This window comes from Callorhinchus milii, unplaced genomic scaffold (assembly GCF_018977255.1).
Source record: "Callorhinchus milii isolate IMCB2004 unplaced genomic scaffold, IMCB_Cmil_1.0 Scaffold12, whole genome shotgun sequence".
NCBI lineage: Eukaryota > Metazoa > Chordata > Chondrichthyes > Chimaeriformes > Callorhinchidae > Callorhinchus > Callorhinchus milii.
In genome coordinates this window covers 17106668-17133980 of record NW_024704753.1, presented here as the reverse complement: position 1 = coordinate 17133980, position 27313 = coordinate 17106668, and the positions used below count along the sequence as shown (strand labels likewise).

Below are 27313 nucleotides of genomic sequence, written 5' to 3'. Positions count from 1 at the left end.
GGTGGGGGCAGAATGGCGGAAGGCTCGCCCGCCGATAGTGGGGCGAGTGAGGCTGGGGGACGCGAAGCAGGCCGGAGCATCGGAAAAGCGATCCGCTAATCGACTAACAACCTGATTCCCACTACTACCAGGTAAACAGAGGCATGTGGAGTAATGGATCTTGCCCAACATTTCGCCCTGCCCGGGAATTGAACGCAGGTCGTCTCGTTTGCCTGGCAAGTGCTCTGTCCGTTAAGCTACAGGACTTCATAGTGTGTGGCTTCTGACAGTGACGTGTAACTTTCTCGTCTCACGGAGTCTCGCTGTCGGGCTCTCTCAGGAGCAGAGAGGAGTCTAGACAGGGATGGGTTCCAGGCTATGATCTGCATACAGCACAATTTGCTGTTGTTTTCTGGAGGAGAATTTGTTGGGGCATGTTGGAGGAGGAGAAGGAGTTGGCTTGAGTGTGTTGGGTGTGTTTGGAGTGTTGCTTAGAGTGAATGGGAAGATGTCTTGACCTGAATACCAGTGTTTGCTGAAACTCAATGAAAGGACACCTCATTGAGGCATTAATCATGTTGTAAAGATGACGCTGAAAGCAGTCATATAATCTGACACCATCTGGGAGCAGCACAGCCTGTAATAACTTCTCACCATCTGTCGTTCACTTCCCACGTAGAAACTAACCTGACTTTTACATGGAAACCTTTGCACAACCAACAAGTTATTCGCCAACAGGCAGCGTTGCTTGTTAAAAGGACTGATGTCGTTTGGAGGCAGAAGGTTGATTGTAAGGAGAAACCAATTAAAATCAAAGAGTACTGAGCTTTCCTCGCGTGGCAAGCTGCTGTGAGCGAGGTCACGCAAACATAGGAAACTATGGTAGAGACTGAAAGTGCCGTCAGACAGACGGAGAGGATAAACCGCCCAGTATCTGGGGTTTTGGAAACCAGCTATTTCCAAAATGAACTGGGAATCCGGCCCTTCGTTTCAGTGATTCTCGTGCTCGATCTTGCTTAAAAGGCAATTTGTTTTCACCCAGGGAGCTATGTGACAAACGCACTGTGTCAAAGGGGCTGATGCGATAAAGCTGGAGTCTGTGCCCAACGTTCAATGCAGCTGCTTCTCAACAATACAATCTGCTCGGGATCTGGAAAGTGAATGCAGGGCACAATTGACTCATTGTTGACAAGAGCCTCGACACTTTTGTGCACCGACAATCATACCCACAGCGTCCAGCCCCCAAACCCTCGAGCGCACACGTTCTGAATACCGATTGCCTCGTTTAACATCTCTTGTTTGAGAGTCGCTTTAGTTTCTTCAAATACTCATCTGTCTGTGTGTCATGACAGACAGTGTTGGGAGTTAAGCATCGCCTCCTATTAACGGCTCAATCGCCACACTCCCACTTCACAGATTTATTGCAGAGAAACTTTCCCCAACTCCCAATTTTCTGACTTTCTCTCTTGTGAGCATCCACTCAGACTAGGTACTATAATGCTGTCCATTGAGACGTCTCAAAGCACTTCACATAATATATTGTATAGTTAATTGACCGAGTATTTTGAAGGCAAAATAGCCAATAAAACCTATTTTACTGTGGATTACGTTTACTTGGCTGCCTTTGACGGTTGCAGAGAACCATTGCTGAGAATTCCGGCTTGACTAATCGGGTCTAGTTCACAACAAGATGCACAAATAAATGGATGAGAAACTTGGGCACTTATATCTATTGACTTTGGTTAACTTTTCACGACACCACAAGGTGGCAGCATATCTCCTTCAAGGTGCAGAATGGCGGCGTCGGGGAGGGGGTGGAGGAAGAGGGGGTTCACTCCCCAGATCCTAGAAAATGAAGTCGTTGACATTTTGCTGAGGGCTTTCATAAATCACGGTGATTCCTGCACCGTTGGTGAACAGCTCAATTTTCAATGAAGAACGTAGCAACAAGGCGTAGAAGATGATAGATTTGGGGAGGGAGCATAAGGAGGAGAACAACTGTTTATTTCGGACAGCCAACGGTTGACAACATGCAGAAACCCGGCAGGAGCAAGGGTTCTGATCCCACACGTTTCCAAATTGGTGGATTGACTGATAGGCCAACATAGAAACAGGAGTAGGCCATTCAGCCCCTTGAGCCTGTTTTGCCATTCTACAAGATCATAGCTAATCTGTACCTCAGCTTCAATTACCTGCTGTTGCTCCATATCCTTTGATACCCTGACCTAACAAATATCTATCCACCTCCTCCTTTAAGGGTATAGAGCAAGGTAGGGCACGGATATAATCAGCTGAATGGCCTTCTTCAGCGCTGTAAAATTTCTATGATTCAAAACTTTTTCATCGCTAAATTCCTAACTGCTGCCATAGGATTGTTAACATGTCCATGGACGAGGAGCTAAAAATGGATAGTTTTACGATAGGTCTATCAAGTTCGCCTTCCACCATCCTGGCAGTCGCTTGACATGTCGTGTCCCCAAACTATCTACTGTATCCCCGAGATATTATTTTCTAGCAGAAATCTATCTAATTTGTTCTTGAAATAAAGAACATTTTCTCCTTTTAATTGTACATGTTTGAGTTGTTTGCTCACTGATGACAAGGACGTTCTCCTCACATGAAGTACAGAAACATATTGTCCTCGTGTCCACCGAGTTACTCCCAATTCTCGCCTTAGCTGTTCGCTGCTTGGCTCCCATCCAATGCGATATGCAAGCAGCACAGCCCAGTCAATGCGGAACACTTACTAACACTGGAGATTAGATCCAGGAACATTTCCTTAGGGAAGAGTGGATTTTCCAGCCCTCGGAAGTACAGCTTTAGCACTCCAGCCACAGAATTGATATCATGTTCATTGTGGTCGTCTGCAAGAGGGTCCTCACCTAGTATAAAAGAATGCACAAATTTAATATACTGAGATTTTACAGCGTGAACAGAGCCTGTGTCGTTCGTGCTTCACTTGTTTAAGCTGCCAGATCTTGAGAAGGATACCAACTTTTTCTTCCTATAAAAGATTACCAATTGTTATCTGACACCCTGTTTGTACTACTGAAAGTGAAGCGATACGGGCAGTAGACGCGATGCAAGACCTGATTTATACCTCTTGCTTCTCATCGCATAAGAACATAAGAACTTGCTGACGAAAGAAGAACAACTTATATTACTGTATCCTGAGATATTATATTCTAGCAGAAATCTATCTAATCTGTTCTTGAAACGAACAACACTTTCTGCTTCCACCGTTTTCCTAGGGAGCCTGTTCCATAAATTTACTGCCTACGCACTGGAGTAGTGTCACCCCAGATTTGTTCTGAATTTACCCCCTTCCCCCACCACCCAACCCCTTGAATCTCCCCCCACCTCCCTCCCCCCATCACATACACACACACACACTCAATTTCAGGATTTCTTCCCTTGAACAATTAACTAAACCAAGTGGAGATGAAAGGATCCTCACTGACCTCTCTCAAATGCATTCTTGATATCATTTACTTCACTCTGTGAGCCAGGAACACGGAAGATACCTTGTTGTTGTAAACCTAGGATACAAGTGACATTTTAACATATTATTCTTATTATTATCAATAACTTTAGAGAGAGAGAGAGAGTCAGGAAAGTTCGAATGTTTTCGAAGGAGACATAAAATTTTAACGGTGTTGTTTGACACCAGTATTTAAGACTATGAACATGTTTATGTGATACCAAATATTGTTCTTCTAACTAATTAAAGATTCTATAATTATGTTAAGTGAGCAAAACAGCTCAAATGTTTTCAGATCAAATGTTCCCAACACATGGCACCAACGACTGTGAAAACAATTATACTTGTTTTATAGAAGGCACAAACAAAGTGATCTTGAGGGGTTTTGGGGGAAATCACAGACTTCTTCCACAACACTACATTTGGTCAAATAACATCACAGTCAATTTACTGTACAGTATATTCTGTGAAGCGTTTTGAGACGTCTTGAAGATGTGATAAGGTGCAATATCAAACGCAAGGATTATTATTATCATTATTATTATTATTATTATGTTCAGATGGGTTTACCATATAAATTGATAAATCGGATACAGCTTTCCACCACCAGGGGGATGGCTTGTCCAGAATCCTTAAAGGAAGAGAACAAACATCAGGACATTGAGCAACGAAGGCTTAAAACTAACTCAGGCAACCATGACAAAACAGTTCAAGGGAAAAGACCAAATGAGAAGTGGCAGAAGTGCAAGACGAAGCCAGAGCTGTCAGCAAACCTACAGTTAGGTCTTGGAAAGAAGGCCCAAGTGAAAATAGATTGCTCCTCCTCACAGATTTTCTGGTCTGACTGGCCAATAATAAGAGACGTGGAGGACCACCATTCCTTTGTGAACTGTTTTCTGAACGGTGGCTTCCTTAAAAACATATGTTTCAACAAATCCTCAATCCTCCTCTCGCCAACCCTCATATCCCTTCTCGTGGTGTTTTTTCTAGCTGTAGCTCTGGCAGTGTGGCAGACTGATTCAAGGAAGTTAAGAGCTTTGTAACCTGTTTATCGCCTGTGAGGCTAGACATCTGAACTCTTACAGGGTATCTGTGCGTCTAAGGGTGCAATGCTCTGCTGCTACGTGCCATTACCAGAAATCTACGACTGTCTGAGCACATTGGAGATAAGTGGTCGTGGCATGTACATCTGGCAACAATGGCCTCAAAGAGACATAAATTTATGGGTATGATAAAACAAATATTTTACTCCTAAAGGGATTCATTTTGCATTGTGAATCCTTCCCAAACCAACATGCCTCCTCCTTGTTAGATGAGCTTTCAGACTTGTTAGTGCCAACTCAAATAGCTGTAAAATAACGCTCATCTCAACACATACCAGAGGGGTGGAATTTGCAGAGTAAAGTTAATCTGGGGCCAAAAATAGGCAGTTAACAAGATCGAATTAAGGTACTTCATTTTTTATGCACAAAAAAGGCCTTTGGAATTTCTTCTGTTATCAAGAGGAACACGCTGTCTTAAATTTTATAATTCTGTCAATAACTATTCTGCTGTTCTGAAAGAATTTTGGATTCCCAGTTCACCGTTTGCATACTAAGTCAAGCAAATAATTAAAATAAGTTGATATTAATGCCAATTAGTCTCTGGAAATCCGAGTCAGAGGCCCAATGCAGCAGAAAGAAGCCAATGATAAATTAGGGTAATTAGGTCCATTTAAGCCACTTCGTGTTCAATCTACTATAGCAAGAGCTTTTCTTTTGTAACTTGTTCAGAAGGGAATTCACATGCATCCTTGGAATCTTCTGTCAGTCCTTTGTAGATTGCCTAAAAACAGCATTCCCTTCAACATGATCTACTGAATCTCCGATAATGCTTGTGTTTTTCCAGCCTTCACTGCTTCCATCAGGACAGGGCAATCCCAGTGGCAATAGCATTCTTTTGCCAAGGAGCAAATAGCTGAAAACAACTTGGGAGACCAAATAATCTTTCCCCCCTCCCTTCACAAAAAACAGCAGATCTAACCTTTATCTCCCTGTTTCTCCCCAGCCCCCTCCCCTTCCTTGGTCTTGTGAAAGATTCCCTGTTTATAATTGAAGATGGAATGAAGCTAGTGAGATCATTAAGCCAATGACAGCGTGGATGTTACTGCTATCCGCAGCACTGGGAATTAAAGCTGGCTAGCTCAAGACCAAAGGTGAGGTTGTCTTCTCGGTGGAAGGTTTTCCAACTCGCAAGGGAGCGGGGCCTCAGTTAAGAGTTTCAGTCCAATTTAAAGAAAATCCCAACACAAACCTTGTGATTTTGTTTTTTTAAATAACATTTGAACTCATCAATGTTAGTGCTGGGAAAGCTAACGCTCTACATTACTTTCGAAAGGGTTATGAAATTGCCAGTGAGCTCCAGGGCCAACCCCCGCCCCCCTGCCTTGTTGGCTATTTCCCAATTAGACCCCTGGAATGACAGCTAGCCGCAGTTTTGAAAAATTAAGACAATTAGGAACCTTCAAAGACAGTGAAAAGCTCCACCTGCTGCTTAGTAATGATGTACAGTAAGTGCTATTAGGCAACAGGTTGAGAGTTGACGTCTTTCATTCCTTAATGGGTTTCGTTCTTCAAACTGCGCCCAATCTCCAATTGGCTCTTTAGATAAATGATCCAACAGCAGCTCCTTCACAGATGGAGTTCAGCTTTTAGTTTTAGTTTCAGCTCTTGGCCAAGCTGACAGGATTTTGAGGATAAACTCTGTACCAAGGTCTTTGGCCTTTCGTGCAATCTACACAAACTCTACTCTGGCTTCATTCTCGCACACAAAATATACAGTCAAGTCACTTTACATAATATTCTGTGAAGCGCTTTGAGACGTCTCGAAGACACGATAAGGCAGTGTATCAAATGCAAGGATTATTATTATTATGATGAAGTTATTCGGTGCATTTGCCAGCTAATGTTCAGCCATTTATTAGTAATTATTTTAAGTTAGAACCAGTGGAAGGTAGTGGGAATGTGATGAGACATTATATCATATTATATTCACGGACAGATCTTTCAAAGGTTGGGGTTTGCCAGTGAAACACCCTTTCCAAGTGTTTGGCTTATTTCTATGGACAAATATGCAGCCATAAACTGCACTTGAAACCAATCATTTACAACTTTGTGAGCCCATTTTCGTGCTGCCAGATTGGACAATGGCTGGTTCTGTATACAGGTAAACGCTCTAAATGGGGCTGTGCTCGAAAAGCCAATGGTTTCTGTCCAGTAATTCTCAATGTAAATTCTCAATATGTCTCAGAAAATGACAGCCATAATTTCTTCCACTTCCACCACTTTTATTATTGCTTCAGTCAGACCTCTGTATTCATACTCAACTATGAATACCTCGACATTTCAAAACTGGACTTTTTTTTAAAAAAAAGAAGTCAAAACAGTGTTTAACAGGTCAAGGAGCAAACATCTTCACACAGCCAAAGTATAGAAAAGTGGAAATAAAGGCAAGAAGCAGGTAAATGCGTCACCTAGTCAACCATAGACCTAAGCCAAGCCCCAAAGTGTTAACCACCAATTTATTTACCTATGAGGATAGCAAGAGAAGGCCAGGACTCTCAATGGTGTTGGTTAGTTCACAGAAACTAAGCATTTAAGTGTGTCAGCCTGGCTCAATGGTAGCACTCTTGCCTCTGAATTAGAAGGTTGTGGGTTCAAGCCCCACGTCAGGTTTTGGATGTTATATTGACTAAGATGACCCTCCAATGCAGTGCTGGGTGTGGCTGCGTTGTTGGGGGTGCCAATGTCTCATCCTTCAGACGAGATGTTAGGCCACGGCACTATTCTGAAAAGAGACTGTTTATGGGACATTGCTGTGGGCAAATTGGCTGTTGCATTCACCCACAAAACACACAGTCATTGCACTTTACTGTATATCCTGTGAGACGTCTTCCTGACACGAAAGGTGCTGTACCAAATCTAAGGATTATTATTAAGGTTCCTTGTATTTTCATTTAACGGATATATGGATGTGTTTGATTCCCTGGACCATGTGCACTTACCTGGAGATGTTGCGTTTGATTTAGTGGAATAACATTTAGATTATGTCAGAGTGCTAACTTTGCGTGGTTTACTCCCAGTATCAACCCCACTGTCAAATGGGGAGGACCTGGGCGTGAAGCGGAGGTCAGGGAACGGGGAGCTGGGGGAAGGAGTTGATGTATTACAAGTTCCTTGCATTTCGTACGACGTCTTTGCATTTTATGTTCTCCCCCAAAATCAAAGGTTTTCCTGTCAATGCTTTTTTTCCAGACACTATTCCAATTGACAGAGGGTTAACTCTGCAATGAAGAAGGTAGATGCCTGAGGGTACGAGGACCCTGAGCAGAAAAGTCCTGAGAATCTATGTTCTACAATGTGTACCTGATTTCTTGTTCGTGCATTTCTTCTTCCTCTGTTAGAAGCAGCAAAGCAAGGGAAAAAAAGAGATGAAGCAGGAACAAAAACATTGAATCACACCCATTTCTGGAGAGGCCAGGACAGATCGGAAAGGCTCAAATGCAATGGCAGCTTTTATCAACTCTGGACTGTCTGAAGCTGAGCAAAGGCTTAGTATGCTGTATCGCAGGTTCAGCGTTTTGAGAAAAGGGGGAGAAGAATAATTCATTACCCAAGGAAGCCTGAGCTCCAAATAGAGTACAGCTTCGGATCAATTATAGTCCGTTTGTCAGCGTGTGAGCAAGTGATGCTGTGTGTGTGTAGGTGTGTGTGTGTCTGTGTGTGTGCTGGAAAAGCTAGTACGAACCCCCTTACTGAGATTAAACCCAGAGTACTAAAGATTGCGTGTCAGTCAGGGAATCCAAATTGAGAATATGAATCAGAAGGGTAAAAATTTAACTTCAAAGCACGTTTGATCTCCAATGAAGTTGCCTTCATTCAACCTACCCTGTAAGGAAGCAGCTCAGGTTTTTGAAGTTTAATGTCACAGATGGAAGCATATTTACCTCTCTCTCTGCATGTCGCACAGAATGTCAACTGTTTTAACACAGTGCCTGCCCTACTTAGCACTGATTTCATATTATTGCTAACATTTTAGGAGAAATAACCTTTTTATATATGTATATATTTATTTAAGTATGAGAAAAACATTTGATCAATGATGAACGAACAGATTGTTACGGTGGGGGGTGTATATATACAGCAGAATAACTTCTGAATCTTTGCAGGTGTGAAAACTGGAATTGCAAAAGTCTTCACTTAAGTCTACTTGACCCAATTTTCTTCCCTCCGCTCCTCTCAGTGTGACAAGTGTTCCATGCAATACCAGCTGCCCTTTGGGATCCTTAATCCAAATGATCCCAAATAACTATTCTTCCATCTCTACGTTTGGGCGGTGAGTGATGTTCAGTGGGCTGTGGGTTATCTTTCCAATATGAAGGCCACTATACAAGTGTAATTTGTTGTTGTTGTTATGTTCTCTTTCTATCCACATATTCAAACACACTGATGTCCCCTGTCCTGCCTTCATAATAAGCCCAAATGTCCCATTGACGGTCACTGATGCTTCCACTGGCGACATTGAATTTCAAAGCTTGACCTACCCTTTGCTAAGTTGTTAAGTTACACGAGTGGAGAGAAGATCATCACTGCAGTGAGAATCGCCTCCTTTGCCTTATTACGACCCAGCTACAAGAAACGCATCAATTGAGCCGAGAGATCGGGAGTGGGTACACACAGTAATAATCTGGTCTTTGGCCGGACAGCATACTAAACCCAGGAGAGCTGCACAACAGCTCCAGGCGAAGACAGAATTAGCGAGGGTTTTGGAAAGGACACATGAAACCACCATTCCATTCAGCATTTAGAGACTGTCAGTGTTGGCACCAAGTACCTGAATGAAGGTCTCCATATCGCCAGTAAACAACTTATGATTATACTGGGAGCGCGGCCTAGACTTCCTCAGTTTCTGCGGTTTAGGGGGAAGAGTTGGGGGCCTGGGAGAAATGGAACAAAAATCAACAGACACAGGACAAATAGACTTCAAATGGCACAAAGCAAAAAGGTGTGTGTGTCAGTGTGCACGTACCACAGTCAGCACCTGGGATACGAGCACATGATTCAATCAGATCGCTAATGCGTTTGGAAGTGTACCATGCTGTACAAGCAAGGGGAAAAAAATAATAATGGTTCCTTCCTACTGTCCGCACCTCCTGTGTTAAGAACATAAGCATTTGCTGGGAGAAAGAAAGAAAACCATCTAGTTCGCATCCTGGCAGTCACTTGACATGTCGTGTTCCCCAAACTATATACTGTGTTCGAAGGTCCAATCGAAGGGGATGTTACAGCCAAAGCCCAATTCAGGCCTCGCACAATAACTGCGCATAACCACACACACACACACACACACACTTTCCAACAAAGGTCAACTGAAATAGGGATCAGGAGTGTCATCCATCTATGGAGTCATGTCCTGCAGTGATTTTCCCTGCAATTTTCCCTGCAAAGCGTTGTTAGGGTCTGGAACGCACAGCCCGAAAGGGTCGGTGGAAACAGATTCAATAACAAGTTTCAAAAGGGACTTAGAGGGTAGGGACTGGAAAAGGAAAAATTTACAAGCATTTGTGGAAGGAGGGGGAGGTGGGGAGTGGGGAGGGGGGAGTGAGACTGATTGGGTAGTTCTTCCAAAGAGCCGGGCACAGGCACTCACAATGGGCCAAATGTCTTCCCTCTGTGCTGTAATATTCTAATGATTTTATGATTCTAATTGCCGCAGCGTCGATTCGGAACATGCACTCACTGGTCTGACTGGTGCACTGCGGACATCCAAATCGAGGCAAAACATTTGTTAGGTGGTTTGGGGAAAGGAGAATAACAACAGGCTGCGACGCCAAAGGGATTTCTAAATTTATAACCAGCCTGAATCTGGAGCATTTTGGATTAAAAGAACGCCTTCTGTACAAAACAAATTGTATAGCACAAAACCATTTGTAACTGGTAATCGTGCTCACAGAGAACCCTGAGGACTGCTAATGTGGGAAACTGAAATGGCCCATTCAGGCAAAAGGGGCTCGAATTAAGTTTGCTATACAGTGGCAAGGAGAAATAGGTTTCGTACCTAGCCTACATTGTGTAATATATCTTTATCCTCCTCCCCCACTCCCCGTGATGATACGTCTCTCAAGGCAAGCGAAGCTAAGTCACTTATGGCTAAGTCACAAATCGGATCACTTCATTGCCAAACGGCACTTGTAAGTTCGTCACAGGACCTTTATGGTATCATTCCGTCTAAGCAAGAGAAATGCTACGTGCAACTAGACACAATAATTCAGCAAACATTCCTCTGTAGCCCCATGTCGTAAATCGTGCCCAAGTTGAAGGTGAAAAGCTTAGTTAGAGCGATGAGCAGGGGAGGATCTGAATGAGTCGGTCTGGAATACACAGCTTAAAAGCCGGTCTCCGCGACGTCAAGGTTTATTATGACACTGGGTTCAGGGCCTCTCTCTTTGCAGCGTGATCTATGGGACGCGCAGGCGTTACGGGCTTTCTAATCTTGTAGCTGTCAACGTTGAAATATAGTTGTGTCAAGCTTCGACTCCTACCTTTAGGAAAGGAAAGGTTCATGATGCTTCTGGATAAATTTCTGCTTGAAGCAATCTAAACAAGCTCGAGGGCAAATTTTACACGACTGTGTATCCCCCATCCTCTGGTCACAGGAAAGGCCCCAAGTCAACAGAACCAACACTCGCTGTCAAGAGACCCCAGGCTACAAATCATCATCAGACTTCCTATCAGACAGTCTCATACCCCCTACATCAGCAGACATCAGGAAGACCAGAGGTAATAGTATGTAGCCCAGTAACCTCAGATTATCAAGCACTGAGGAGCTGCACAAGATATGTACCTCGCATTCTCATTTTCAGGACTAGTTCCTCCTCGTTACGCCACTGTTTGTGGGGACGCTGCTGTGCGCAATTCGCTGCCGCGTTTCGCCCACAAAATACAGAGTCAATTCACTTTACAGTGTATTCTCTGAAGCGCTTTGAGATGTCTCGAAGACGTGATAAGGCGCCGTATCAAATGCGAGGATTATTATTATAGTTATAGCTCCAAGATACCAGGCAATAGAGCCTCTTCTTAAAGAGGGACTGAATTCATCGGAGGATTCACTTATGGGAGAGGTCCTGGAGATTTGAAAGCTCAAGCTATTTACAGTTCCTTAGAGGCCATCAATAACTGTCATCGCTTCACTTTATCAGTGCAACGAGTGCCCTTGGGGGAACTGGACAAAAACTGCAATACTTCCATTCCCCCAGAACAACCATTCTGAAGGAGACAGCTCATTTAATGCTTTCTACCATATGGTGGGTTTCTCTGGATATGAAGCACAATGCTAGTGGGGGACTTCACATTGATTTCGCCCACAAAATATACAGTCAATTCACTTTAAAGTATATTCCCTAAAGCGCTCTGAGACGTCTCGAAGATGTGATAAGGAGCTATATCAAATGCAAGGATTATTATTATTATGCTATCATTCTGGTTCTGTTCCTAAGCTGTCTTCTAGATTCAAATACATTCAAAAATGTTTCAATCTAGGGTTTGGGTTGAAGCACCGCAACAAGGAGGGGAGAGCTAGGTTTCATCTCTCTGGAGAGCCCGTGTAGTAACTGTGCCACGGTTAACAGCCCTTACAATGAAAAGGCTGAAAGATATGGGATTGGAATCAAAAAGCCAGAAATTCAATTTATTCCGACTTTAATCCAAAAGGAAAAACATCCCCTGACGAAAACCAGATGAAGAAAATCCTGAGACGTAGCAGGGTAATCACCTCACGAGTGACTTTAACGAGTTAGTGCAATGTGGTCGCTGAAACAGTAGAAACTTTCCACAATTCCCAAGTTTGAACTCGATGATCCCAGGAGGAATTCTCCTGGAGGGTTTTGTAAGAACCAGCGAGATCTTCTTGAAATGATCTGCGTCCCTGTGGTACACCTTATGGTGAAGAGCCAAGAAGAGAGCAGCAACTCCAGGGACGTCGAAAGGATGATGGGCATATCATCCCAAATGAACTTGGGAAAGGATAGAGACCCCTAAAATGTCAACCAGCTGAGTTTCTTGTCAACTCCACACACACGCGCACGCACACACACACACACACACACACAGAGAGCTGGATGAAGCTAAGCAATTGGATATTGCCTGTGAAATTAACAGTTCGTTTCAGATTGTCTGGGTTTTGGGATGCAGAAAGCTGTTGTCCTACCTTGAAGTACCGCATTCGGCCTTTTCACCTGCGAAGGAACCAAAAAGAACACGTCTGAGTAAAAAGTGGTTGGAAAGGGCAGATAATAATCCTTGCATTTTTTTTTGATAGCATCCTGAGCTTAACGTACAGAGTCGCTGAATTCAAATGTGAGCAAGTGATTATACAGTAATATTAATGTAATATATACTATCACATTATTATAATAGCCCACAAAATATACGGACAATTCACTTGACAGTATATCCTGTGAAGCGCTTTGAGACATCTGGACACGTGATAAGGCGCTGTATCAAAATGGAAGGATTATTATTATTACGAATTATGAATCTTCATAAAACATTAGTTATGGTGCAACTGGAATATTATTTGCAGTTTTGTGCGTCCCACTCTAGAAAGGAAGTATTAAAACTGTAATGGGAGTACAGTGTTGATCATGCAGATGATTTCGGATGTTAGAGGATATAAGTGATTAAGTTTCCCCACAATATTTACTACACCTGGCAATCAGAGGAGCGCAAATACAGATATATTTTGCAAAAAAGAAGATGACAAAATAATCAAACATTGGGAATTATCTTTCATTGCTTTTTTGTCACAACACGGCACTTCAATTTAAGCTTCGCGGAGGTTTTTAAAATGTTAATTTTTCATATAATTGCCTTTCTTTGGCCACTCATAAGTAATGTAATTCACAGCTGTCACCCCTCCACTCCCATCCCCATACATCCAATGTCTCGCCCCATTAGTCTTTGATGTGTTCTGCCCTAGAAAGCAAGACATAATCGACAGATGTATTCAGGATGCAATTGCGTTCACATATAGAGGGGTCCAGATGAGCCCATATACTTGTCAAACTCCCGTTGCTGGCAGTTCTCCTGTCTAGCCTCACCCTCTTCCCAAGATGAATTGCCTGCATCTCACAGATCTGCAAACACACCAATGATCCACAGAACTGTCATAGGAACATTATCGCCTGTGGAGGTTTGCGTGTCAGTCAACAGAAAAGAGCTTCTGCCTGTTTGGGAAAGGCCCAGCTGCAACCCAATCCTCCTCAAACCAGATGAGTTTATTGATGCTGAAGATCCAGCTGTACAGCGCTCGCTCGGCCTAGATATTTCTCATGATTTAATTGCCCCACGAGCCTCATACTGGGCAAGAACATGCAGAGACTACAAAGATTTCACTTGAAGGGAACGATCAAAAGCATGCACCCAATTAGGCCTCTGAGCCTCTTCCATTGTCACAGTGTGAGCATATCCATAGAGTTTCATGAAACGGTGATGGCTCCAGAATGCTACAGCATCTCTGCCCCCAAACACTGGAACTCTATCTAGCAATCCCTCCACCTCACCCCCGTCACCCCCCACCCACTTTGCCTCCTTCAAGTCCCATCTAAAAACCCTCGATCGTGCCTTCGGTGTGCGTTGTGTGTGTTTACGTGTGTGTGTGAGTGAGTGTGTGTGTGTGTTGTGAGTGTGTGTGTTGTGAGTGTGTGTGTGTGCCTATATGCGCTCTTGTATGCGTGCGAGCATGCGTACTCGTGGAAGAAACAAAGTAGACGTAAGAGGCGAGTGGCACACGAGTGAGAGTGGAGTGTAGCGTGTTCTTTTTTGAGACGTTCCGGACTGTACACGACCTTGAAAAACCGTACAAAATCCTGGCGTCTAATTAGAGCCTCCTTCTAAAGAACGTGAGAATTCTTTGCTAGGCTAACGAAGACCAAAGTCCATCAGGTTCACCTTGTCCTATCCTGGCAGTCGCTTGACACGTCGTGTCCCAATTATATAAGAATCGACCTCCCTATCCTAGAGAACCCGGTCCGTGTTCACAAGAAGAAATTTTGGATCCGGTAACTCACCTTCCCCTAGAGTTTGCTTCAGCAGGTCATGTTTGGCCTGGAGCTTGGTGATAAGGTTGCTTCCATTCAAGTATTCCTTAAATTTCTGAAAGGAACAAGGAATCCGCATTAAAAATTAAACGTTTCCTTCGAGCATATAAAAACATTAATAACCTCTCCTTCCTGAATCTCCTCGGTTTGATAATTGCGGGGTAGGGGAGTCGGATTTCAGGAGTCAACGATTTTCTTCATTTGAATTCAGATGGAATTTGCCTTCACAGTCTCGTGCGAATACTTACTTCAGGAAAAAAAAAGTGACTGAATGAGAGAGAAGGGAAGAGTAGCAGCCAAAAGGCTACCATCTAAAGTCACTAGAGGATTCCAATTCGGAGATAGCAGTAGATATCTACAAGCAATAGTGATATGTCTATTAATTTGGAAATGGATAGATGTTTGTTGGGTCAGGGTATCAAGGGATATGGAATACGAGGCTAAATGTCCTGTTTCTAGGCTTCCAAACTGTGGTCTCAAATGTGTTGCCTAACAAATTCCTTGCTCTAAAAGCCTCCTTTTTCGAACGATATGAAACTTACGGTCAATAGAATATCTCGGTCTCTTGCTGGTTGGCCCGTCTCTTGGCAATGTTGAGCTTGCTCATGTAGGTCTCAGAGGCGGCAGATTTGACGGACTCTGTGGACCGGCTGTGCTGGAACGCGTCGGAAACATCGAAGTCCTCGACAGTCAGCATGTCCTGCAGTGTCTGCATGGTGGCGTCCAGAGTCTTCCTGACCTGGGAAGGAGGATAACGAGCAAGAACATCCAAGTTATACTCTTAAATTAGTCCTGTAGCTCAGTGGTTAGAGTGCTCGCCTCGCAAACGAGAGGACCTGGGTTCGATTCCCAGCTAGGCAGGGCAAATGTTGGGCAAGTTTCCTTACTCCACACGCACGCCTCTGTTTACCCAGCAGTAAGTAGGAACCCGGCTGTTAGTCGATAATATCGTTAATAATTCCTTCAAAAAAATAATAATTTGGTCACTCAATCCACGGCTGTTTGCGGGGACGCTGCTGTGCGCGATTGGCTGCCGCGTTTCGCCCACAAAATATACAGTCAATACACGTTACAGTATGTTCTGTGAAGCGCTTTGAGACGTCTCGAAGACGTGATACGGCGCTGTATCAAATACGAGGATTATTAGTGTTATTATTATTAATTACTGAATTCTGGTTTGTAGCTCAGAACTATTGGCAAAGGACAGGGGTCAGCAACAGCAACAGCAACGTCATCTTAAAATCAGTTGGGTTTGGCTCACCTCCTCGTTCTCGATCTTCAGGGTGGCCAGTCGAGACTGGAGCTGGTGATAGCGCATCAGAAGCTCTGTCTGCACGGGCTGTTGGGCACTCACTTGGCACACCTAAAAGGTTGGCATCAGACACAAGAATTAGTCCTCAAAAACTATCCAGGTGTAGCGGGCAGTGAGAAGGTACCCTGGTTTTACCCTCCTCGATCATCCCGGACGTGGAGGCCAAGGTAATGCCTAGATTATTCTAGCGAGCTCAGCATCAAATGGGGATTTGACAATGTGCCACACATCTCACTCACCGCACACTGATTTAATCTGATCAGCCGTCCAGATTGTAATACTCTATTGGGAACCCCAAGGTATGAACCCCACCTTGTCTTTCAACACCAAAAAGATCTTAAAACAACAACTTGGCGTCTATACAGTGCCCTTCACGCAGGATAGCGTCTCGGATCGCTTCGCGGTGGCGGAATCTGACAACGAGCCGGGGGAGAGGGAGGGGGTGGGGGGAAGGTGACCGTAAGCGCGATCAAAAAAGGAAGGTCTCTAGGCGGGATCTGAAGGTGGGGAGGGAGGGGGCAAGGCGGAGGGATTGAGGGAGAGAGACTAAGACCACAACAATTTCAACATCTCATGCCATTGACCTGACTGTACAATAGGAAACACTGGAACGTTACAAACACACAAACAAAAGGCCACGAACAAAGTCTAAGCCGCGACACCATTTCAACGTGGCAGAGTGAACCACTAAGTGCAAGCCTAAGCACACCCCGCTCTCGGCCTCGGTTTGCAACACACCCATCACTGAGCAACTGCCCCAAGCTTTTCCAGAGTTAATTGAGAATCCCACACATGCTGAACATTCCTCAGCTGTTGCGAAGACCTCTCAGAACGCAGTGGTTTCATAAATTTTGTCTCTTTTACGCACGGATCAATGTGTCATCCATCCCTCGTTAACAACAACAGCCGCCAGCAATGGTTAAGTGGAATCCTGAACATTTATGGGACCCAGTCAGAGGTGCAGCCTGAGTCGACTCTCCTTGAATAATAGTCATTTAAAAATGAGCACATCCAAGCCAGTAACTCGCCAATATGGCAGCCGTCTTTTGCAAAGCATCGCCACGCGAACAGAGGTATAACTGAAGCAGAACAGTTAAAGAAAAAAAAATTGGTTTTGGAACCCATTTAATCACACGACTGAGCACTTTAGGCGATCACATTATTATTACTATTATTATTATTTAGTGGATTAAATTACTTTTATTATTATTTAGTGGATTACATTAAAAGTTATTATTTTGTTTTACTGGAATAAAGATGCTCTCAGTTCTCACAGCTGGATCCTAATCCAGCCTCAATTCATGGGGTGAAAGTCTCCTTTTCTCTCTGATGGCTGTCTCAATCCTATCTTGTTGTGTCCCCCGCCCAAACTGGCTCCCAGATCACGCTCAGAGCGCCCGGAGGATAGGAGGAAATAAAATGACATGATCCTGGTGTGGTCAAAGAGGGGATCATTTGGGCATTTTTTGTACAGAATATTCTGTGAAGCGCTTTGAGATGTCTCGAAGACCTGATAAGGCGCAACATCAAATGCAAGGATTATTATTATTTGGAGCTGAGGTCTACTGATGGTGCTACGTATGATCTGGGAGTGCTTCATGGGGCTGTATGTCTGTATGTCTGGAGAGAGCTACAGTTGTGTTTGGCACTTGGAATCGAAAGCATTCAATTTGGCAGCAAAGTCCCTCACTTTTGAGCAGCTGTAAAAAAAAAAGGCTAACAAAATATAAAGCGGCATCTGTGATCTATGATTATTATGTGAACCTTTCTGAACTGACATTATACTCCCACCCCCCCACCCCTCCCCCCCCCACCCCCATACGCCATACATTTGCAGGTTAAATGAGAGTGGTATGGCTCGGTTAACATCTGGAAATGCTGTTTATGTGGATAAAAAAAACACTTTTAGGAACAAGAAACCACTAGGGTCCACCATTCTTTTACAGATTTTATCCAATCAACCATCATATCCTCAATCCTACTCATTGAGGTGCCTCTTAAACTCCATCTCCCTGATCTTCCCTGTTAACTTATTCCACCAATCGCTCTGTGAGTAACTGCACGTGAAGCGAGACGGACTCGTTTCAGGGTTTATTTCACTGGTGTGTAAAGAATGAGGCGAATTATTTTGCTTAATAAATCTTGCTGCAAAGCAAAAATAAACTGCTTTATAGACAGACATGTCAAATAAAAGAGCAATTATCCTTTGCTTCTAAACTACTTGCAGCTGTTTTGACTCACGGAATGTGTACAGCAAAATGGGGAAGCTGATAATTCATTATTTTGCCTTGTAACCGCGTACCACAAAACGTATGGAACAAGGAAAGGCCGTAAAGTCACTATCACAGGTGCCACAGTACAGACCTATGGAGAATGGGTGCGATGGGAGTCCCTAATAGGATAATGCACAATGCATACTTATAATGCGAAAGGGATTCATAAAATAAGACGCGATCGCTGGTTTCACTGTGCGTACAGTTCAATCCCTGTGTCCCGAAAAATAATAATAATTATAACAATTGGGTCACTCAACCCATGACTGTTTGTGGGGACGCTGCTGTGCGTAATTGGCTGCCGCGTTTCGCCCACAAAACGCACAGTCAATTCACTTTACAGTATGCCCTGTGAAGCGCTTTGAGACGTCTCGAAGAAGCGCTATATCAAATACAAAGATTATTATTATTATTACTACTAGCACCAGCCATAGGCTGTGGGGCAGCCATTGTGTTCTACTTATCTTCGGTTCACGGAGAGAATCGTAAATCATTTCAAACGCAATCACACTCCACTGGTTGCATGAGACGAGCTCCAGAGTAACCTGCTACCACATAAGTGGCCCCATTCCTTTACCGACTTGAACGGTGAAGAGGTCCACAAGGCACGACCGCATTTAAAATTCCCGAATGGTTTGCGAGACCCCCAATTAGCATGCGCTCTCTCTTGGCTGTTACAGTAGTCTCTTTGGCGTCACCAGGGAGTTTAGAAACTTTTATTTTAATAAAAGAAATCCAATGCCAATTCCGAGCCACGGCTTTATGCAGCCATTAAATACGTTTGATGCTTTGGTCCCTGAGATATTGAAATATTTATGTCATAAAATATGCAGGAGACTCATAAGGATTAATATTTGCCTGTTGGCTGAAAGGGGTTTGAATCCAGCGTCAGACTAGTCAGACTCAGATGTTTTAGATGGACGAAAAGGCTAGGAGAGGGTCCTTCTGTTCCGTACAATAACTGCAGCATATATCCCTCAATATCCAAGCGCTCTGAGACGCTCTCCTGCATATGAGGGGTGCTATATCCTCAGATTTACCCTACGCCCAGTTTGAACTTATAAGTCAGTTCTACTGAGGGATTGAGATGTCCACCTGATGTGAAAGATGCTATATAAATGTAAAGTTGTCATTGCTGCTGATTTCTAATGAGAGGTACAATATTCATGGCCATCTTAGTATCTTTCCTCACTCTTGTTGGGTGGTTGGTTATCACATCTCAAATGGTGGTCCAATTTCTCCGAACACTATACTAATAATCCTTATATAACACTACTTCATTGTATAAGCTCAATCTTATTGCTGATTGTTTATTGATCTGTTTTGTAATTCTACCTTACTTTGCAATTCATTATTCTTCAAGTGAGTCATACGGACCAGGAAGGTTTTCGGGATCAATCCCTGATATACGCTGAATTAACAGATGTCAGGAGTGGGGTATTAACCCTGACTTATTAAAGGGAAATAAAATCAGACTTGGCTCGTTATCCTGCCTGTTACCAGCAAAAACACGTTCGTGCAGACAGTAGACAAGGATTGAGTACGGCTCACTTTGCCGTTTAAGTTCTCGGTTAGAAAAGAAACGAGTCCGATCCACAGCAATGTACCTCATCTCCCATGTGCGGTTGGAACTCAAATCTGGTGGGTGGACAGAAGACCTGGTTGCACATATCCATGATTTTGTGCTTGTCACTGCGTGCGTCCAAGTTATCCACAGCGTTCTCAATAATGTCCAGCCCCTCGTGGCGCGAGGTCTCGAGGTTATATTCCGCAGAAAGGTATGTTCTGAACGTACGTCCCAGACCAGCGTGGTATCCCAAATCAGAGCACTGAGGAGAAAGACCAGAAACAATACTGATCAAATAATCCTTTACATTTGATAATAATAATAATAATTGATATAGCGCCTTATCTCGTCTTCGAGGCGTCTTAAAGCGCTTCATAGAATACACTGTAAAGGCCCGGACACCGGGAGAAACTCCCTTCTCTTTTCGAATGAAGCAACGTACTTAGTCAATACTAAGTAATGAATCAAAACTAAAGAAGCTGTTAGACATTTGTAGGGTTAGAAGGGGTTTAAGCAGGGTATTAAAATGCAGTGAGCTAAGGCAGTTGGGGTTCATGTCAGTTTAAGAAGGTTAACGCCTTGGGATGTCCTCCCGACGTAAAAGGCACTATACTAATGTAATTTATTGTTGTTGTTAGTCTGTGAAAAACCCTCTTTGATCCAGAGCTAATTCTCCTTCTCTAGAATTAAATGTCATTGGGGGTAGACAGGTTACCAATTTACTGATCAGTGCTCCAGATAATTGCTGTGATCCCATTATGTGACAGATGGCTTTAATCTAATAAGATTAAGAATGGGAATGGCCGGGGTCAACGTATCGATTGCTTCCAAGCAGCTGAAATGTGGATGGAACTCAGGACAAAGTAGTTCTTGTCCTGCAGTTCAGCACCTTGGGACATCCTTCCGACGTGAAAGGCGCTATACAAATGTAATCTCGTTGTTGCTGTTGTCCTGTTCATTTTGCGTCTCCACCGAAGGTTGTTCAGGATATGGTAATATCCATTAAATTAATCTAAAATTCCGATTTAGGGGGTTAAAATCTGAAGGCTCTAACAGCAAGTGATTCAATTAGTCAATAGAAAGGAGTGAATCGCTGCTTCGAGAGATAAGCAGCTCTAAGAATTCATACAAATCTACAGGTTGACAAGTATACCATAGTACAGATTCTTTATCAGATCACAAAACATGAACTACGACTTTAGTTTCCTTATAATGGGTTATTAATCTTGTTTAAATCGTCAGAGAGATGCATGTACTGTATGAATAATAATAACAATAATCCTCGCATTTGATATAGCATTAAATAGCCGTTAAATAGCTTTTGACTCCCAATTCCTTTGAAGTCAGGTAAGTAAGGTTAAAACAACAATAATAACAGAATAATGATCCTTGCATTTGATATATTTTGTAAGCAACACACAGGCACTGTGCAATAAAGCACCCTACAACCCCATCTGGACTGGATCTTAGAAGGTGAGGAAACATCTGTTTGGGAACAATGCCTCAGAAACAGCTCTATTTTTGTTGACGCAACCCAACACCTAACAGTTGTCTTCGTGAGCTCTCGCTTTTTGGCAGAAGACTAAAAAGGCAAAATTCTCTGTATTTTGTATCAATAATTCCTTTAAAATAAATTTAAATAATTTGGTCACTCAACCCACGGCTGTTTGCGGGGACGCTGCTGTGCGCAATTGGCTGCCGCGTTTCGCCCACAAAAATGTACAGTCGACTCACTTTACAGTGAAGCGCTTTGAGACGTCTCGAAGACGCGAGAAGGCGCTGTATCAAATGCAAGGATTATTATTATTAATACAGTACATGCATCGCTCTGATGATTTAAACAAGATTAATAACCCATTATAAGGAAATTAAAGACGTACTCCCACACACACACCACCAGAGGCTAACTTTCTTCAAGCAATAAAAGCCTAAGTGGTCTAATTTGAGCCTCGACTGTGCATATATAACCCTCAAGGAATCCAAATGATTGCAAGAGGCCTGAATATACATTCGAACACTCTGCCTTGTGCCAAGTATCCTGAGACAGCACTGAGCTGAAATTCCCAATTAACTGCATTCATTATTCCAAACACGTTATAGCCCTTGGCTCCAATTTCTTTCTGCTGCAGAGACAGAAATCTTGAATGTACTGCACTTTTTCTTGAATAAGGAGAGGTGTTGAATGCAGAGTAATGGTGCCTCTGCCAAGTTTACCATGCTGAGTAAACAAGATTTTTTTTTCTGCGGTTGAGGGAGGGAGGGAGGGAGGGGAGAGGGGAGGAAGGGAGGGGGGTGGGTGGTGGGGTTAGGAGGTAAAGAGGTTGGATTCCGCAGTCAAAGCAGGAGAAAATTGCCCCTGTCCTGCTGAATGCACAGCTTAATATTGCCCTTCTCTCTTCGCCCAATAAACATTCGTGCCATAAAATAAAGTTCCCCGAGAACTCGGCAACAAACAAAAGGGATTGAATTGAACAAAAAAACCTGGAGAAGAAAAAACGCAACCTCGTTTTTTTCTTTCCAATACAAATAGCTATGGTAACCCAACAGAGTGTGTGTCTGTGTGTGTGTGTGTGTGTGTCCACACATTGATGCCTTTGCTTGCCGATTCCATGGTGATATATGCTAACTAGAGTGGAACATGTTGTACAATGCTGGGATTGTGTGTCTGATACAGCATCGGTGGTGCTGTGTGTGTGTATGTGGTGGGGGGGGTGGGGGGGGTGGCGGGGAGGGGGGGGGGTGGTGAGAGAAGATGAAGTTTGGAATTCACAGAAAAACATCTGGAACCTCATTCGAAGCACAGACGGGAAAGTGAATTTGCAGAGATTACTGGGCAAAGAATAGAGAGTGCTGAGTATCACCGGCTCGGGGAGGGCGGGGAGAGGGCGAGTGTAAGGGAGTGGGGGGGGAGGGGGGGGGGGGGGGGGCTGACAGCCAGCAAAACAACAGAGGAAGTGTGGGAAGCCAGAGCAGAAGTTGAACACAAAGTGAAGGGGAACATTGAATCTCATCCAACTCGAGACAATTACTGGACCAGTAAAAGAGACAGACAAGGTTTAGCCCCACCGAGTCCCTTTCAAGTGGTAGCTCAGAGCCCTGCGGTAAAGAACTTAACTCGGGGAGAACTCTGCCTCTTAAGCGGTTGGTTCCTGCTGAGCGCAAGTTTGTTTGAAAGCGGGAAGTAGTCGGGTTTTCCACTTGGGTGGGGACTTGGGTGGTGGTGGCGGTGGGTGGGTGGGTGGGTGGGGGTTGGGAGAGCAGTAGATCCCACGATGGATAGCAGAACAATCAAACTCCCTTTTCTTTTTAAAAAAAAAGCCGACAGGACCTGGGAGAAGGGCCAAGGCCAATAACACAGAACAATTACGTTGAAAAGAACAGGAGAGATTAGCTCTAAAAAGTTGTGCTTGGTTTACAAGGCTGTGTATTACTCACATCAATCAGGTCAGAGACATCGTGGATATAATATTTAGCTACAGCTGCATTCGTTGCTGCAAGGTTCAACAGGTAATCATTCCTTGCCTTGGTGCACTTCAGCTTGTTCTCAGAATACTTTGCTTGCCGCTGAGGAAATAGATAAAAGGCGTAACGTTAGGGGTGGATTATTTAATCACAGGACACCTCAGGAAATGTCGCGCCCTTAACCAAGGCTTCGATAGACAAAACCCCTTCACGCTGAATCTCATTGTATAAAACTATCAATTGGTTAAAACGCTCCTCGTTCACTCCATTTGCATGAGTATCCAAGGGTTCAAACTCCTTCCTGTTGTATAGAATTATAACAAACTTGATATCAATTTCACCCAGAAAATACAGTCAATTTACTTGACAGTGTATTCTGTGAAGCTCTTTGAGATGTTTCGAAGACGTGATGAAGCTCTATATCAAATACAAGGCTTATTATTATTATTATCTTTCCACTATAAAGAACTCCTGATTACAATAGGACGCCTTCGACTGGATTGTGCAGTTGTCTAGGATTGTCTAGGATCTGAACAAGGCCAGACTGATGAAAATCTCCACGTTGCTGGCATTAAAGTTATTAAGCAAAATGAATTCAATGGAATTCTTTGCATTATATAAAACTACCTGCAATTGTGAGTCTCGTTCGCTTGACAGTACTGTATAAGAATGTTTGATTTAGGGAATGGAAATGACAGACTCACACAATAGATGGCGCTTTTCTCAAACTGGGGTTAAGACTCAATAATAAATTGGTCACTCAATCCACGACTGTTTGTGGACACTGCTGTGCGCAATTGGCTGTCGCCTTTCGTCCGCAAAATATGTAGCCAATTCACTTCCCAATATATGCTCTGAGAAGTCTCGAAGACACGATAAGGCGCGATATCAAATGCAAGCATTATTAGTATTAAGACTCCTTGTTAGGGCGGTAACTTTGCCTTGACTGATCCATGTTATTTTCTTGAAAAATGATCAGCAGGAACTCGCAAGGGTTAGTAAACACCCAATTCAGAATAGATCCGGGCTTTAGCGGTGCTTGACGGAACAGTGTGGTGGTTAACTTCACTCTTACATCTAACCTGCACTGTCCCTCCCAGCTACGTGTTTAGTGCCGTTTAATCAAACGACTTAAGGGGGGGGGGGAAGTGTTTAATTTTCCCGCTCCTGAATCACTGCCGAAAATTCATGAAACACTGCTCCATACAGACAAACATGTTGATGGTTGGTGGCACGGAGGTGATGGGGGAGGGATTTCCTCATCTGGAAAGTAATGCAGGATTGATGAATAGCTCAATCAAAATGAACGTCAACGCTTTGAACAGACTCCCCCCCTCTCCCCTCCCCGCCCGCCCGGCCCCCCACCCCACCACACAAACCCCAGCCCACCCCACTGTCTTTCATTGCTCTTACCCTACCTTGCACCGATGCACTCAGTCACCCCTGGGTCATTAAGAGAAACAGTAGCTCGCGCAAGGCTTGATGAAAATGGCCATAATGTGGGACAACACCACCTCTGTCGATCCCCTGCGCAATTTACTGAGCCAACAGAAAATTGTTAGAAATCATCTCTTGTAGAGAAAAATTTGGATTATATTGTGAACAATTGAAAGTGTTGCATTCTTGTTCGGTTGTAAAGAGGCTGTTTGCGGGGACGCTGCTGTGCGCGATTGGCTGCCACGTTTCACCCACAAAATATATAAAGTCGATTCAAGTTACGGTGTATCCTGCGACGCGCTTTGAGACATCTCGACGACGTGATAAGGCGCTCATTCGAATGCAAGGATTATTACTGTTATAAATTACACACAACAGAATCCAATAACTGTCTGTGCCGTGAGCTGATTTCTCCTTGTGGCTGTTCACATAGTGTGTTTCCAATCAGCGCAGGTCAGTGCTGGAGCTTGCCCTGGAACGCAAGGGAACAGATGCCTTCTGTGCTGAACTTGCAAGGAATTGCAGACCCACCCATTCACTTCATCATCATCATCATCGAGGATCTCACTAAATGACTTCACTCCTGGTTTTCTTCCTGCAACGGAAACGGTTGCAGGAAGCTCGACTGGCTCCGGCTTTCTGCTCGTCCCTCGTTCCCTCCGTTCCACCAACGCTTTCAGCCACTGCGCCCCGAAACTCTGGAACAATCTTCCTCTATCCCTCCGCCTTGCCCTGTTCCTTCCCCGTCTTCACCTCCCCCCTCCCCCTGGTTTGATGTCGTGATGTCAAGCACTCTGGGACGCTGCCATGTGTGAGGGGCGCTGTTTAAATGCAAGTTGTTGTGGTGGTTGCAATGCTGTGTTCCCTAAAAATCTGCCAGTTTCTTCTTTCTCCGGAACCTGATTCAGTTCCTTACGCGATCACTCTCTTTCTCTGCATCCTCGCCCGTTCCTTCTGATCAGATTAAACAGTGTAACATTCACATACGTCCAGACATTATTTCAGAGGACTGCATTCGAGGAGATTCGAAGCTGTTCTGATGTACGGCCCATTGCTGGAGAAACAATTGTTCCCGAAGGAGCCTTTAGCGTTGGGATTAAACACTATAACATCAGCTGCAGCTCACCCCCAATGGCAGTGCAACCGGGCTTGAAATGAACTCACGAGCTCACGTGAACAAGCTACGCAGATTCACCAAGCCTCCATATGCATAAGGTGGCGAGGGGAGAAAAACGCATTCAATTACGCGAAACGCAACTGCACACAATTAACTTGTTCCAATTCAGTTGAGTCACCAACACAGAGCTTAGATCTGCAAGCATGTCAGAGTTATTGAAACCTCTCACGTTAGCTGCCCTCTGGTAACCCTCAAGGGCCTGCTTGTTATTTCAGACGCAATTTGTTAACGTATGTTCTCTTTCACATCCATTGCGACGGCCGCTTTTATTAAAAGCAATAAATTATTCTTTGTGTTAGGTTCCGGTAAAGCTCCCGCTAACACTGACCCACCAAGTACTTCCAGGACAAGAATAGTGCAGACAAAAGGATAGCCCCCTTTAACAGTAGATCCTAATAATATGTCATTCCTAAGCTCAAAAAAGGTCTGCCCCCAACCCCCGGCCCCATTACGCCAGTGGGACGTTTTCTGTTTCTCTTCACCCACCCTCTTGCCAATTTGATGCTAAGGAAAACCGAAATGGGTTGTTATTCTGGAACTGAACCGATTCAGACGAAATACACATTCAATTGAAGAAGAAAAAGAAGAAGAGTTCTCGCATTTGACGTAGCGCCTTATCACGTCTTCGAGACGTCTCAAAGCGCTTCACAGGATACACTGTGAAGCGAACTGACTGTATATATTTGCGGGCGAAACACGGCAGCCGATTGCGCACAGCAGCGTCCCCACAAACAGCCGTGGATTGAGTGACCACAAAAACGTTCTTTTTAAAGAGATTATAAGCCCTGGAACAGCGATCCGCAAATCCACTAACAACCGGGTTCCTGCTTGCCGCTGGGTAAACAGAGGCGCATGGAGTAAGGAAACTGGCCAAACACTTCACCCTGCCAGGTCCTCTCGCTTGCGAGGCGAGTGCGCTAACCACTGAGCTACAGGACTCCACAGAAGCGGTGGTTAAAAAGTGCTTGGGAATCCTAACAAAATCACTCCCCAAAAAATAATGTGGTCACTCAATCCACCACTGTTTGGGGGAACGCTGCTGTGCGCAGTGGGCATGTTTCGCCCACAAATTATACAGTCAGTTCACTTTACAGTACATTCTGTGAAACGCTTTGAGACGACTCGAAGACGTGATAAGGCGCTCTATCAAATGCAGGGATTATTATTATTATTATTATTATTCCTGATGTTAGAACCAACAGAATAGAACCAACTTTACTCAGCATCTAATCCATGGAATATCTGCCTAAGGAACAATTGATGAACTGCCTGGCGGAAACTTTACTCTGCTTCTGACTGTGCTCCTGAAGTGCTGAGAGTCTGAAATGGCAACGTGGTATATTCCCTGACATGAGCATCTCATCCTTCAGTAGGAGAAAAAAAATCGCTTTAATAAGCGACTGTTCCTTTGGTGCCACAAATGGCCGTTTCTCACCCTGACGGCTCTATTAAATAAAAGTGCAGACTCAAGATCACAAGGGACCTTCAGCT

The 27313-nt window shown here is 44.0% G+C and overlaps 1 protein-coding gene across 2 annotated transcripts in view; it reads right to left on the bottom strand.

Annotated features, from left to right (window-relative positions):
• srgap3 (SLIT-ROBO Rho GTPase activating protein 3) overlaps positions 1-27313 on the bottom strand; it is an 87064-nt gene that overhangs the window by 12820 nt on the left and 46931 nt on the right. The window contains exons 6-15 of one of the 2 annotated variants that reach the window (XM_042339451.1): positions 23182-23310; positions 19787-20008; positions 15856-15957; positions 15143-15333; positions 14565-14656; positions 12704-12731; positions 9332-9434; positions 4031-4091; positions 3441-3518; positions 2727-2861 (exon numbers count right to left, since the gene is read on the bottom strand). In XM_042339451.1, coding sequence (XP_042195385.1) covers positions 2727-2861; positions 3441-3518; positions 4031-4091; positions 9332-9434; positions 12704-12731; positions 14565-14656; positions 15143-15333; positions 15856-15957; positions 19787-20008; positions 23182-23310 — 1141 coding nt within the window. Of the gene's footprint in view, positions 1-2726; positions 2862-3440; positions 3519-4030; positions 4092-9331; positions 9435-12703; positions 12732-14564; positions 14657-15136; positions 15334-15855; positions 15958-19786; positions 20009-23181; positions 23311-27313 lie in introns of those variants that run through there. The other variant, XM_007890443.2, reaches the window with a different exon arrangement.